Genomic DNA, 15,467 nt, shown 5'->3' on the forward strand with positions numbered 1-15,467 from the left:
CCTCCCTCCACCTCCTGCGCCCTAATGTTAGGCTTTCTGAGTAATGGAGCGGAGAGTGTATAGAAGGGGCATAAGGGGGACCAGATTTCCTTCTTGGTAGTTCCAGCCACACATACATTTCTCTGAATCCTTTCCATGTCAGTATCACCCTAGAAAGTCCAACTACGAGGTTAAATGGAGATTCTGTTGGACCGAAGGCATGAGCAGAGTCATATCTGCTTGTTCAAACCTTAGGTTGTTAAGATTGCTGCAGAGAAGAAACACATGCAAAAAGAGAGCCCTAGAGCTCACTGAAAAACAAATAATGCCTCCCGAGTAACTCACTGATGAGTTAACAGGAATCAGAGACATGTGGATTACATTTCTTTGAAAATATGAATAACCTCAGGATGAAGAGAGAAAGTGCCTGGCGAAGCATGATTTTGCGTTCTGTCTGGATCTAGAGCATTTTCCAGTTGGCTTGGCAGGTCGTGCCAAACCCTCAATGCCACCAGGCCCTGCCTCAGTCAGACAGAAGTCACACTGGCCTTGAGCACAGCAGGGATGCTAGATGGCATCACTGTGTCGCTGTTCCTGGACCTCTGGCCTGAGAACTAAAGTTCCGTTGCAGGAATACTCCCCACTTTGAGAAATGTAATAACCGTTATTGTCTTTGACACAACTAACTCTTATCTCTCCAACCTTTGGCCCCTCACATGCCCGCACACTTTCATCTCCTCAAGGAGTTCACACCTTCACTTACCTTTCGCAGTAATTTATTTTGAGGAAAAGCAGCACTACTGGAGTTTTGCTTTCTGAAGCTGCACATTTGGGGCGCACTCACTTGGTAATGTGGCGTCTTGGCTTCCCTTCCTGTTCCACTGACTTCAGGAGCTCAGCCAAAGAGAGCATCGCAATTTGACCTTGACCCCTAGATGCAAGTCAAAAAGTGGAGCCCAGTTATTTCAAGATTAGCATTTCCAAGATTCCAACAACTGTTTTTCTAGATATTTGTTGAAATAGTCAAAGACAGCACACAGATCTAGTAAAGGGAGTGTTTTACTGGGATAAGGGGAAAATTTCACGAAGCTTTTTGTGTGTTGCAATGAAGATTTCCCATGTGCTAAATTTTATGAGTTCCACTGACATTTTCTTACTGTTTTTTGGAGATTTCTGTTTGGAGCTTTCATGGAGAGATATTATTGGCAGTTACTGATAGCATAGGTTAAAACATCTAGTTAGCAGACAGTGCATTTCTATTTCCTGCATTAATTTCACATTAAAAAACCCAAAAGCTTTTTCTGCCTACTGCTCACGGATCCAGGCTTATTACACATGCCATGTACTTTGTACTACAAATAAATTTTGTGTTCTTTGGGTCAGGTGTATTTTAGTTACATGAGAGGAATGTTAGCGATAGTGATTAAAAGAGTGAGAGAGAAAGCCGTAGTTAGACTTGTCGCTTAATTCAGATTTCTTTATTTGGTGATATATGAGGAAGACGGTTAGTGAATCGAACTGTCATTCTTGGAGATGTGAAATGGTGGCTTGATATAAACCATATGTTTCAGAGCCGGGTGTAGTGTACTTTGTGCTGGTTACTGCAGAAAACCACAATGGAGTGAGCCGTCCAGTTTACAGAGCTGAAAGCCTGCCTGGTAAGTCTTACCTAGAATTGGAGGCTGTCTTTTTGTTACTTAGATTGGGAGAAACATCTCTCCTTGCTTTCTCAGGTCTACACAAACGTAGAATCTTTAAAGAGTTCCCAAACAGGAATTTTCTTTTTTTTTTTAGACTTGTCTAGCAAGCTGAAAGATTGAAAACTAGGAGAGATTTACTCCTTCTTTTAAAGTAATTTGAATGTAGGTCATTTGTGTTTTGTCCTATTTTTTTGAGCACTCGTTAGAGTAAACCACGTGCAAAAGACCAAAAAGATGTGTTGTCGATAAAGCGTACGTGCCTTGTTATTGATGTGGCCTGAGCAGATCCTCTGGAAGAGTGTTGAAAAGACCATTAAATATACGTTAGGGCTGCGCAGAAATGTGGCAAATCCAATCGTTCTTGTTTCTAACTATGAAGTTGCATTTTCCTCATTTAGGAGGTGAATGGATCAAGATTGATGGTTTTCCCATTAAGGGTCCAGGACCATTTAATGAAACCGTCACAGGTACCTCGTGCTCCTTCGGTTCATGTCTTCACTGAGGCACCATCTCGCAAGAGGGTGGTGTTTCTGTCACACACATGTGCTCACCAACCTTCATTCAGTTCCCATCGCTAAACTAACACACATGCCACACGGTTTTGGTCAACCTGCTGTGCACCTGATGGCCCAGACTGCAGCCATTGTTGCTCATTTCTCACTGTTCTTTCATGTTCTGGCGTGGGGAGGTGTCCGCGTCCACATCTGGGGATACTGTTGCACTGTTAACAGGCAAATATGGTGGTTGAGATGGCAGTCCTGGCCTGATGAGGATTGTTACAGCTCTTTTTCCTGTGGATGGCGTAAATGAATGGAACCCACCAAGCAGTGGCTTTTATTGGCTAATATGCTGCATGCATCAAGTCTTTCTCTGTTTTCTTGTAACCATGGGATATTTTGTGATATGTTAGAGAACCTGCCTTCCATCTCTGCTCCATATTTGTATATATGTTTTATCATTTGGATGTTGCTGTTGTCTAGTCATGTTGTTTTACTTGTTGAGAGAAGTGTGTACATTTCTTGTATGTTCTCGTATGAATGTGGTTGTTTTGGAGTGTGGTTGGATGATATCCCAAAGGCGATATGGCGAGGAACTGTATATTATTTTCACGACCCATGTTTTTAAGTACATCAGTCTGGTGTTGTTGTTGAGAGGAAGGTGAGTACTTTGAAACCAATGACCATAATCTGCTTCTCAGGTCAGATTTGATGGGTGTAGGCAGCTTCAAGGTCCCTTTTCCACCAAAAAGGGGTGGAAAAATGAAACAACCAGAAAAGGAAACTGGCTTTCCAGGAAAGGTGATATGTTTTTGTTCCAATATGTTGGACTTGTGGTGACCCCAGGGGTGATGGAAGGGAGACATGTTAGAGGTGATTACATGTGAAGGGATGAAATTTGGAAGAGAGAAGTAAGAGACAGACATGCATTGTGGAGTCATGCTCCAGAGTGAGAGTGCGAGCAGAGAGTGTATGAGGGTGACAGGAGAGACAAGAGCAAAAGGCCAAGGGTCAAAACGGAGAGGATGATGACAGTGAAGTAGCCAAGATGGTAGTATACCTAGGAATATGCAGAATAGACAAGGGTGTTTATTCCTCGATTGTCTACCCCTGAAGAGGGACATGTAAACTCTTTGCTGACAGAGGTTCAGTGCCTTGTATCTGAATCTTGTATTTTAAATGACCATTTTATTTTTTATAATCTTTCTGATAAAGTTTTCTGAATGTCCATGGTTTTAGAACAAATAGTTTTCTTTTGCTTTTTCTTAAGTAATGAATTTCTTGTGCCTTCTTTAATAGAAGTACGTGTATGTATGATCTTTCTGTGTGTGTGTGTGTGTGTGTGTGTGTGTGTGTGTGTATGTATGACATGAGCATGAATTACCGAAATGCTGGGAATTGGGACTCATGGACAATCGTGTTCCAACTCATTATTGGTCTTATGAATAGTAAGATGATTTAACCTCTCTCTGTAGAAGACTTTGTGTGCCCTAGTTGCCAAAGAGCACACTTCTATAATACATAATAGTATATTTGTTATACATTATGATACAAAAGATACTGGAAGAAATTAGCTGAAACAATTTACAGCATATGCTGTAAAGCAGAATTTTTTTAATGAATATCCAGAATGCATAGACTTGGCGACAGTGCTCCAGAAAAAAAAAAAAAAATCACATTTCATTGTTATTAAAATAATAAGAATAATTTATGAGATGTAATCAAGAAGTGATTGGCATGCATCTACACCTTTTTTATAAGGCTTGGAAAATACTATGCTGCTGTTCTGAGGAATGGTTAATAAATTATAATCCTGGTAGTTAAACAAAAGAAGTATTCTGAATTCCAAGTATCTTCGTTCAAAAGAAGGGATTTGTCCTGGAGATAGTGGCAGACATTGGCATTGACTCCTGGGGTGAGGTCCCAAGGGTTCCCTTTAGTGCTTTGACTGGTGACATCCCACTTTATTCTAGTATTTTATTTGAAGCCAGAGGGAAATCTATTCTTTTGCTTTGCTGGAAACAGTAGTTTCAGTTCAAATTCCAGAAGGCCTCTTTATGCTGCTGAGACCTATTTTGACCTCGTTATCTTTCCTTAAGTATTAGATTCATTCATTTAGCGCCATTGGTTTTGCCAGCATGTCTGGATGCTAAAGATACAATAATGAAGAAGATAGACAAGGGCTTGCCTTAATGGAGACTGTAGTCTAGAGGGAAAGAAAGACAATAAACATATAAGCAAAACATAATGCATATAATCTGTATTAGTTTGCTAGGGTCGCCATAACAAAATACCACAGAGGGTGGCTTAAACAATAGATGTTTATTTTCTCGCAGTTCTAGAGCCTGGAAGTCCAAGATCAAGGTGTCAGCAGGTCTGATTTCCCCTGAGGCCTCTCTCTTTGGCTTGCCTTTCCTCTCGGAGTAGAGGGTAGCTCCTGGTCTATCTTTCAGCCAGAAAGTTCTCTGTGTATTTAAATGTAAGATCCCTCTCACTGAGACTTAAACCCATATTCCTCTGTTTAGTCCCCAGGGAAGAGAAGTCCCAAGTCCAGATACTGGAATCTTATTATTTACCTCCCCTGAAGACTTCTTTTCTGAAGCTGTTTTAGCTTTTTTTTCCCCCTGTTGACTGGATGTGGGGTCCTGTGGTCTGTGCAAAGCCAGACACTGGGGTCGGGACAAGACCATGGCCCAACTCTGATTGCAACCAGCCCAGCGACTGGGCGCGCAGGTCAACCTGCCTTCACCAGGCTCTTCATCTGGAAAATTTTAGTTCTCAGTAAGATCATATGTATTTTTTTAAAGTTTATTTCTTTATTTTGAGAGAGAGAGAAGAGAGCAGTAGAGGGGCAGAGAGAGAGGGAGAGAGAGAGAATCCCAAGCAGGCTCTGTGCCGACAGTGGGGCATGAACTCAGGAATCTTGAGATCGTGACCTGAGCCAAAGTCAAGAGTCAGAGAGATGCTCAACCCACTGAGCCACCCCGGCGCCCCGGATCATGTGTATTTTTAATAAGGTGATGGTTTTCTAAAAATCGTCATGCTGCCCTTAAGCTATGGGGCCCAAACTAGACATAATATGGAGGGAAAAGTCAGATTTGTGCCTCCTATTTTGTTATATCATATTTTAGTTCCTGAAGCTTGCTCATTTTGTAGACAATTAACTTATAGCTCAGACTTGAGCCCACAGTTCTCCGTGGCCATTCTCAACCAACACTGGCTTGGTACCTGACCTCCAGTTTGCTCCCCAAATACAAATAGCATGTTGGCGCTAGGCTCATAATGGCCTATCCACACTGGCGTCCTCCATGACAGTGGCCCATGTGACAGCTTCACCTCATGCTTTCCAGCTGCTGCCATCTACCACCTGTGGTAAAGCTGCTCCTCTCCACAGTCATCTCGCCTCCTCAACTGCTGCGCTCTCCTGAGCTCGCTTTCAGACCTACTCAGGCTTTGGGTCCAGAGACACATCCCATTTCCACGGTCCAGAGCCATCTCCTGGCTCATTTCTCATTTTATCCTGGTCCCACTCATGTCAGCACGGCCGGCCCCCTGACAGAGAGACAGCCTCAGTGGCCTGCTAGTCCCCACACCGCCCCCCCCGCCCCCCATCCCTCCTGCATGTGCATTGTTGAGCCTCGTGGGAGAAGCAGAGAGTTGAGCTGATCTGCACCATTGTCACTCCTTACGGCTGGTTAGCCAACTCCATGCGGGTCCTCAGCGCTGCTTGGCTGTTGTTCTATGTGCCCTAAATCCGGCTCCTTCCTTTCTTCCATGGGTTGGGCCAGAATGTTGCCACTTTGCTCAGACTCCTCCCTCTGCCCGTTCTCCTCTCGCTTTTAGCCCTGCTTCCCTCCTCCCTGGGAAATAAAGGCCATCAGCGTGACACCCCTCCTCTTATTTCCTGTGACCTCCAAACTCTCATCTCCCTTCCCTCCTCTCGGCTCTGAGGGGAGCTGCAGTCTCCACGTCTCTTCAAGGCTGACTTCATGCACGTGAAGCTGCTTTGCACGCATGGTCAAGCCAGAGGGCAGGCCTGGGTTCGCATCCATCATGGGAGCCCCGACGCTCCCCTCAGTGCCTGCCTCAAACAGCTGATACCTGCTGTTGAACAGGTGTCCAATTATTTGACATGGAAATGATGAAATCAGGAAGCCATGCGCCCCACAGGTTGGCGTCTTCCTGCCCTGGCATTTCTTTTCATAGGCAATACCTATAGGCATATGAGAAATGGGTATTTCATAATCTAGAAATACGAATTCTGCCCTTTTCTATCAGTAGCTCATCAAAATGAGCGCTGACCTTCAGGTGTATTTTCGTGCCAATTTATTTAAATGTGACTGATGTCGAGCGTGGAAACTCTAACCCTGGTGTCCGGCGATGGGCTGTTTCCTGACCTGTTGACTTCAAGCCGCTGTCCCCATCAAGCCAGTGTCTCTGCCCTGTGCACGGCTGCCCGGGCTGCCCAGGACATTCCCAGATCCACATTCCTCAGCTGTAACATGCTGCACTCGACAAGAAGTTTTTAGGCTCCTTTCTAAGAACTGTCTCAGGTTCTAGGTTTCATTCTACGGTTCCTTTCAGCTTTGAAATTTCGTGAATTTCGGACACTAAGTGGATTGATTCACCACTTTTCATGGATGATTTTAAGCTTAGCAAGCGATTGGGAATCATTTTTATTGCTGAGAAATGGCTCCGAGCCTTTCTGTCCACCCTACTTTGGCTGTTTTCGGTCAACAAAGTCAAAAATCCTATTAGCAAAGGGAGAAACTGACTTGGAGTGTCTGGGTGTTGAGTGTGTGCCCAAGGACACACAAGTGCACAGAAGACAGAGTTGTCTCCAGGGATACACTGGAAGTGCCTCCCCCAAGGGCCCCCCCGTCTGTGCTGCCCCCTCCTCCTCTGTGTGTGATGGCAGGAATCCTGCCACGTGGGCCAGAAGACACGCGTCCGTGTCACTCTGGGTAAAAGGTGCCGGCACAACCCACCCGTGGGCAAATCACACACAGTGCTGATTATCTGATTATCCATCAGGTAATGCTGGAGCCAGACCATGGGGCTGCTCTGTGCCAGACTTAAGAGTAGACTCCAGTCCAGAAATTTTTAATTAATTACGATCAGTTGGTCTTTTCGCAAGCTAGTTTCGATTAACGTCCCGGCCAACGGGGATTTAATAATGTCTGTGGCATTATTTCCTCGGGAGCTTTCTCATGCCATCATCAGTTGTTACTAAGTACGGTTTGCAGGGCAAAAATCAATTTCTGGTTCACAGCCCGGGTGGTGAGCTCCTCAAGGGCCGGGTCCTTTGATTTACTCATTTTTTTTTTATGTTTATTTATTTTTGAAGGAGAGAGAGAGACACAGAGAGACAGAGAGTGAGTGGGGGAGGGGCAGAGGGAGAGGGAGAGGGAGACACAGAATCCAAAGCAGACTCCAGGCTCTGAGCTGTCAGCACAGAGTCTGGCGCGGGGCTCGAACTCACAAACCATGAGATCATGACCTGAGCTGAAGTCGGATGCTTTAATCGACTGAGCCACCCAGGCGCCCCAATTTACTCATCTGTTTATCTCCAGGGCCTGGGGCAAGCACACAGTAGGTGCTCCATAAATGTTTTTTAAGCAGAAATGCACTTGGAGGCTGCTTCCACTGGGGGGCTGTGCCCTGGTACAGGAGATGAGCAGTGACGAGAGCTTCTGCATCACACAGCGCCGTGTCAGGAGGCCAGGGTCACCTCTGCCTGGTTCAGCCGCGGACGCTGGGGTGGTCCTGGGCCTGCCGGTGTGTCGGCCACAGAGCGGTGTGGTCATTAATCAGAGATCCTAATTCTTCCTTCTGTTTCTTGGAATGATATTGACTGTGTCTGTGGATTGGGATTCCTCGAGGCGGCTGGTCTGTGAGACGAGGTGGGTGCACAGTCCCTCTGCTGTGGGGTTGCCTCTCGGTCCCTCGGAGGCACTGCCCGGAGACAGGTGCCTTCCTCCTGGGGGCTCCCAGCTCTTTATCAGAATGACTGCTTCCAAGTCGCCTGTCACATTAGGGGGGAGACTTCCCTAACCTTCAGGCCCGTTCTTCAGTAATGAGAAAGTAGGGCGTGGAGGCTTGTGTGCAGAGCTGTGTGACTTCTCACGTGGCCGGATGTGCTTGGGTCAGAGCCAAGCCCTTGGGGGTTCCAGCCCCCACAGGTTTCTCCTGGAAGGGAGTCAGGAGCCATCACCGACAGCCATCTCTGACACCAGAGCTTCAACCAGCCTTCTGTGGCGTTTCCCCTGTATTGATGAAAAGGATTTGTGCTCACAGATTTTTCCTTCCGTGAGTTGCTAGGAAGCCAGTGGCCAGGAGTGAGGCCGTTTGCTCGGGGTGGGCTGGGTGCTCCCTTCAGAGCCGATGAGTGGCTGCTCCAAGCAGACAGGGCAGGGCCGAAAGCTGGAGAGATGAGCTGTCCCCATGTGAGTGGCCTTGAGTGAGGGGCTGCTTTCCCTGCCTTCATGTCCTGAGGTCATTACTAAACCCAATGCTTCTGACAAGGTCAGCGTCCTGGGGGCCAGGTGCCGCTCTCTGACTTCATATCCACCATGGCCTTTTCTTTTGATGTCTGAGTGGAAGAGAGGGAGGGCGTGGCCCCTGTGAGGTCGCCAAAGAGGGATGTGCTCATAAGGCAGGAGCCCTGCAAATGCAGATCTTAGTCCTGAAAGAAAGCCCTTTTCTCTTTTAGCTTTTCAGCCTATTCAAATATCTTAACTGGGTCTTCCATTTGCAAAGGGCATGTTGGGTCACAGTAAGAAGTTGAATTCTTCAGTAGCCACTCAGCAAAAACATGGTCTTCATTTCCAGGGAACGAGTGCATTACTTAGTTGTCTACTCCCGAATGAGAGTGATGTAGATGAGCTTTAAGACTAAAACAACTGAACCAAACAAACCTTTGAACTGGGACATGATTTTCCTCAGACTATTTCCCAGTCCTTCGTCTCGGCCTCCATAGTCTCCGTGTTACGCCGCGGGGTGAAGAAATGCCAGAGGTCTGCATTTCAGCCGCTGAGGAGGTCAGAAAAGGGCCGTTCCCCCTTTTGCTTTTCTGTGGCCCTCGTGGGTCCTCAGGAAGTGCCTCTGGAAATGACGATACCCCCAGAGGGATCTAGAGCAGACGCTTTCAGTGACTGCGACTGCCCATCATGGATGGAGGAGGCCTCCACAGCTGGAGAAGCTCCCTGGATCCCCTCATGCTGTGTCCGTGGGGCTGGGCCAGGGGTGGGCTCCCCCCAGGCTCCTGTCGCAGGTGGCTGAGGACATCGGCGGCTGGTTTTGTTCTTCAAGGCTTATACAGGAGCTACTGCCGTGAGTAGGAAGCAGACCCTTGCTCTGCCTACACAGTAAGATGGTCAGCTTAGTGTGGGGAGAGATGCCCCTCGAAAGGCTTAGGATCTGTAAGAACTGGGGAATGTGTCCATGCAGGTGGTTGCTGAACCTCTTAATTCTTGTGCCGGTGGCCGGGCTTCATGACCAACTTGTGCAGGTGTCACTCATGTAGCACTGGCCGCCATCTCAGGGTGACCTGGCATTTTGTAGCCCTGGTCCTGTGGGGTGAAATTGGTGGCATAAAGTACTTTTCACCGATATTCTTTGCACCACTGAGGTCAAAGTCAACCACCGTTTGACACGTTGGATAACATCCTGAAGCTGCTGACGCATTAGTGGTTCTTGGGGCTTCTAAACCTGGGGTTCTCGGAACCTGGAAGTCCATGAAGGTATAGGATTCACTGGCCATGTCCACAGGAAGTGCTTTCTTGATGATCAGTCATTCAAAACGTTACTTTCGAGTGTAAAACAAACACCAAAATATTAAAGAGTCGTCTGCAGAATTGACGTGCAATTTTGAGATAAAGACTGCGTAAATTGCCTTGCTCCTGGCTTCTGGGATTGTGCCAGCTGCTTTTGCTGTTAAGTAAACTCTGGTGAAAAGTTTGAGGAGCTATGCTAAGTGATAACGTGAAACGAACAGCCAAACAAAACAATATGGCCACAGCTGAGTGGTCCCAGGATGGCAGAAAGTATTTGCTTTGTTTCTGGGACCATCCCTACTGGATTCCGAGGGCCCTATTTTAGGGCACCAATGCTGGCTGCCTCACACAGCCTGTGGGGTTCTGACCCCACCGTCCTTTCTCCACGCCATGCCGAGAAGGATGCCCTGAGGCTTGTCATCCGGTGACAGCCTGGACATCACTGCATCATCCCAGGGAGCAGGAGAGAAGAGTTTGTGAAGACCTGGACAGGTCCAGGGGGCAGGAGAAAGCTTGACGGAAGACGCTGAGGTTGGTTGATTTAAGAGTTAGTGTGAGATGTTTTATAAAGGCTCTTTAGGGTTCACGATCCATCACAATGTTAGTAATTGGCATTGATTAGCTTGGGGGAGATCAAGGTTGTTTTTCTTTCTTTCTCTCTTTTTTTCTTTGAAGATCTTCTGTCTTCTCCCCAGCCCTGAAAAGGCAGTAAGGATCCAGTGCCTCCAGGTGTGGGCTTAGGGCCACCGCTCTAGTGTCTCTGAAGGATGGAGAGATGTGTCTAACTTGCAAAAATTCTCTCCTTCGTGTTCTGACTGCTTCTCCGGATGAGTCAGGCGGCCAGGCCGTCGGTGGTGCTGCCCAGGTCCTGGGCTCTTCATCAGACGGTCTTCCCTGGAGTGCTGAAATGTATAAATGTCAGGGGAACCGTGTGATGAGTGTATCCTGATGGGACAGATGGACCAACTTCCCTTAAGAGCAGCCGGGTCCTTGGGGTCTACGCTGACATTTTCCGTAAGTGGGTGTCCTCGTGGTGTGGAAGTCACGGGCAGTGATTACTGGAGCTGCAGACCAGATCCTTCAGCTGAGGTGTCTGTGAGGCACCAAGGGGACCTTCTCCCAGGGCAGCCACCGTGCTGGCCGCTGGTGACACCGACTCTATAACCACCGGGAACTTCTGAACAAGAACGAAGCGGAGAGAATCCGAGCTACAGATCCCACAGACCAGGGTTCCAGCCCAGCTTAGTGCCCCTGCTGTCTGGCTTTGAATTCCCCCTTAACCATTCTGAGCCTCGCTTTCTTTGTAAATGGGCCGTTACTGGATTATGGTGAGGATGTTTGTCAAATGCCTTCTGCCTGGTGGGGATCCAGTTATCTTATGAAGGTTGGTGACATGGTGACAGACACTATTCCAAAATAAAGAAATAAGACAGTCTTTCTCTTTCTGGTTAAGTAATTCTTTCTTGTTAAAAATATTTTCTCACTGTCGTTGTTAGTAATAAACTGTCAAATAAAAATATTTGGCCTAACACACAAAAGCTTAGTAGTCAAATCACTGAGGATGTTTATTGGAAACGAAAACATGGCATTAAAAGGACTTCAGAGGAAGAACTGCAAATGTGGGTGTGTGGAAGGAGAGTTCTGTGAAACATTCAGAGGTGTCTCAGGAGATTACGTGTCAGAGCTCGCCCAGGAAGGAGCCCTTGGCAGACAGAGGTGCTTGCAGACCTATCTTGGCAGATGTCAGTCAGTGCTGGCCCGGACCTATGTTAGCGACAGGGAATCCATACTCCGAGTGGGGACAGCAAAGCCCATGTCCTGTCTCTGTTCTGGCTGTCCGCGGTTCATCTTCACACCCCTCTAATGCACCTTTTCTCCCCTTTTCCCATCCTGTCTCTTCCTTATCATGTTTATTCATCAAATGTGCACATAAGCTTTGGACTCTCTGGCCCCGATGGGGGTGGGGGCTGGGGAGTGTTTCCACAAGCCTTCCAGGTGATTGGCCCCACACTGCCGTGTGGGCGTCACTACTCTAGCCTCACAGGCTGGACCTCTTCTCGCTGGACGGACCGGTGCCCCCGCTGGCCTCGGGGGTCTGATGTTTGGGGATGGTGGGGAAGCTGCCTGGGGCAGAGGATGAGTGAGCACGCGGGCCTGCCCTGCGAGGCCGTGGGAATGGGGATAAGGGCCATTTACCTTTATCTTTGTGAGGCTTGGAGGTCAGGGAAGTGGGGTGTCAAGTTCATCAGTGGAACAGACCACTTAAACCTGGTCCTCAGAGCTGCGCACTGAATGATACCTCACATTCTGCGGAAAATGAGAATGTGCTGGTAGCTGAGGCCAGGCTGAGGAAAGTGGTCCCTGGACAGCAGTGGCCACGGACTCTTTTGGGCCAGCAAAGAGTAGGGACTTGATAATTGTTAGATGCTTTCAGTTCATGGTGCAAAAAGGGGTCTGGATTAGACCACCTCGCGTTTGAGAAGGTTTTCAACGTAAAGAGTCTTTGGCAATAGGGCATCTTTTGCTTTTGTCTGGTTCTTTGCAACGCATTTTCGTGGCGCCCCCTGTGTGCAAGGCATCATGGTGAGCTGTGTAGCGCGAGTCTGGCCCACCCATCCAGTGAGTTTGGTAAACGAGGAATTTCATTTTTATCACAACTGCACACACAGCTAGCAACGAATGTGTGCTTAATATATGCCAGGAACAGTTTTAAATGCTTTTTGTGGATTAATATTACAAAATTCGACATGCTATATACTACTTTACAGAGGAGGAAATGGAGCTTCAGTGAATATTCTCAAAGTCACGCAGCCGGTGAGTATCAGACTCAGATTCAAACCCTGACTTTAGAGTCTGTGGAAACCCAATTCAGAAGCAACCATGTTTAACTAGCTTTGAATTGTAGATGGGCAGAGCATCACGTTGGTTTTTTAAGTTTTTTTCTTTGCATCAAGAGCAGATTCTGAGTCCATGTAATTTCAGAATATTTGCCAATTGGTGTAGCTGGCAGTACAGGTCAGGAGCGATGTCCTAATCCTGTTTGACTTTCTGAGGTCTGCTATAATCCAGATGGTAATTGTTGTCCCCAGTTGACCTGCCAGGTAGATAGTGTGTAATTAATCGCCACAGGTCTTCTGTTATTGACCAGTTCTGAGTAAGATCTACCTGATTATTTTGTACCAGGAGCAAGGGAGGGATTGTGTCCCGCCAAGGTTAAAATACACTCTGCACTGGTCAATGTAAACGGGATTACCCGTGGCAATTGTGACTTCCTGTTTTCAAGATAAAAGACTTACAGAGATTTATTAGAAAAATTTCACAGGGCTTCTGTGAAGCTATCACATACAGCTTAGAGAAGACACCGAAATAGTTTCATTGCAAGTAAATGTGAACCATACGGATAGTTTTGTTTTTTTTTTAATGTGTGCATCAGCTTAAAAGAGAGTTACCAGATGATCTTTAAAAGATCTATGAAAGATGTTTGATGGTGTGAAGGACCCAGCATATTAAAGAAATTTTCAAAATACCTGAAAAAAAAATTATAGCTGGCGTTTCTAAAACCAAGATTAGAAAAATGGAGGGCTGTGTTGAGGGGGGCATTTTCACCTTACTCTGTGGTTTTCAGAGTCTGGAACGTCTGTGTGGTGTGGGAACAGTTCTCAGGGCAATCTTTGGTGAGAGGCCTTCTCTTGTTTGTTTGTTACCTCCTCGGTATACTGTCTGGTCCGTTGAAACACACGCACGCCCACATACACGCACACACACACGTGCGCGTGCCCACACACACACTCTTAGTGCCCACTGTACGAGGCATTATACTCATACCCTGAAGACGGCCTGTTCAGTTCTGAACCTTGTTTGACATTCATTCACTGGCAGACGAGGTTAGGTGGTTGCCGAGGTGGCATATGGGGTGAGGGGAGAACGTAAAGGGGAGGGGTCTAGTTAGACAAGACTGGAACTCGGCCTGCAGTGGTTGAATTCGGGTCTCCACTGGGCACTCGGTAGCTGTGCGGCCTTGGGTCAGCAACTTCATCTCTTTGAACATCAGTTTTCTCTCAGGGATTATGATGTCTGTCCTACTTACTTGGAAGCTCTTGTAAGGACAATTAAAATAAACCATGTGAGGGCTTGGGATAAACTGTGAAGGTCTGTATACAGTAGGCAGTGTGGTTGGTGGTTGGGGCTAGGCTCAGCCCTGTGGTTGGTGGTTGGGGCTAGCCTCAGCCCCGTTCCCTGTTTTCCCCTGAGTTCCTTGTACAGCAGGCTCAGCCTCCTTCCCCAGCCCTGGTGCGGACAGGTCGGACAGCAGGTCGGAGCCGGGGGTGAAAGCCCATACGATCTGAGGGGGCAGCCACTGTCTTTGCCACTGGGCAGTGTGGTGGATAGTTAGCGGGCCTCGCGTGGGTCAAGACAGAGCCCCAGGCACCTCAGGCAACAAACTTGTGCCGTCTGAGACTGAACTCCTTGTCCTTGGAACCTTACCCCTTCCTCCTCCTCAGGGACTCTGTCACTTTTCCTTGTTACTGTTTTGTCAGTATTTTACTGTTGAGTGTCGGGGGTTATTTGTCTGGGGCAGAGACCCGCCACGTTCCCCAAGGCCCAGCAGTGACAGTGCACCCTCCGGGAACACCTTCCACCGTAGCACGTGGGACACGGCTGGAAGCGTCCCAGGCCTGGAGCAGAGCTCCAGGGCAGGGAACAACCATTCTCTGTCCAATAATTTATTTTTTAGCTGACTCCTGTAAGACCCATGTGTGTGTTTTCAGTACATTTGCCCATTTTGCTGGACATCATCCCAGAACTCCCGTGCTGACGTGTTGCTTTCTGCAGTGGTAGGAGCATCACTGTAGGCCGCAGAGGGCTTTAGACCAAGAGCTCGGGGTGGGTGAGTAACACTGAGAACAGTCAAATTGATAACAGCACCACGGACATCTGTCCTGTTTACTGCCGCTCCTCGAGAAACAGACTGTGGCAGCCATGGTGGTGCTGCCTGTTGGGTGGTGACCCTGTCATTTCCACCCGAAAAACAAGTGGAGCAAATGGCCTGTGGCAGCTTGAGCAAGAGTCATTTTCAACCCCACATCACTGAGAAGTGCCCTTGAAGAGGTATGAACTTTTTATAAAAGTCAAATAAACATCATATGTTGTTGGCAGAGACCATTTTCACCTTTTACACTTTTTAAAAATGTAGTACCAATCCCTGCCCAATGCCGGGCATCCTGTGAAATCAAACCCCAACCTCAGGTGGTTCACCCTCAGAGAGTCTGTGTCATTAACTCATGAGAGGATCTTCTGTTAAAATGGAATTTCGTGTGTGTGGTGACAGTTTGCATTAGAGGCCCACGGGTAAAAATGACTTAGAAGATGTAAAGACAGAATGAAGCAAAGGGTTTTGCTTCCTATAAAATTTTCTTTCTTGACTTCTATGCCCATGCTTATGGCTCCTGTAAAGTCTATTTCATCACTTTGCACAAATCTGAAAATGACGTGAACACTATTCCTGAGAAATTAAG

At 47.4% G+C, this 15,467-nt stretch overlaps 1 protein-coding gene across 3 annotated transcripts in view; it reads left to right on the top strand.

The window, feature by feature from the left end:
- FNDC1 (fibronectin type III domain containing 1) overlaps positions 1 to 15,467 on the top strand; it is a 105,572-nt gene that overhangs the window by 27,030 nt on the left and 63,075 nt on the right. Inside the window, exons 3-4 of one of the 3 annotated variants that reach the window (XM_042940213.1) lie at positions 1,551 to 1,637; positions 2,078 to 2,146. The exons of the other annotated variants lie outside the window; for them this stretch is intronic. Of the exons in view, the coding sequence (XP_042796147.1) occupies positions 1,551 to 1,637; positions 2,078 to 2,146 (156 nt within the window). The remainder of the gene's footprint in view (positions 1 to 1,550; positions 1,638 to 2,077; positions 2,147 to 15,467) is intronic. 3 annotated transcript variants of the gene reach the window in all.

This window comes from Panthera leo, chromosome B2, assembly GCF_018350215.1.
Source record: "Panthera leo isolate Ple1 chromosome B2, P.leo_Ple1_pat1.1, whole genome shotgun sequence".
Taxonomy (NCBI): domain Eukaryota; kingdom Metazoa; phylum Chordata; class Mammalia; order Carnivora; family Felidae; genus Panthera; species Panthera leo.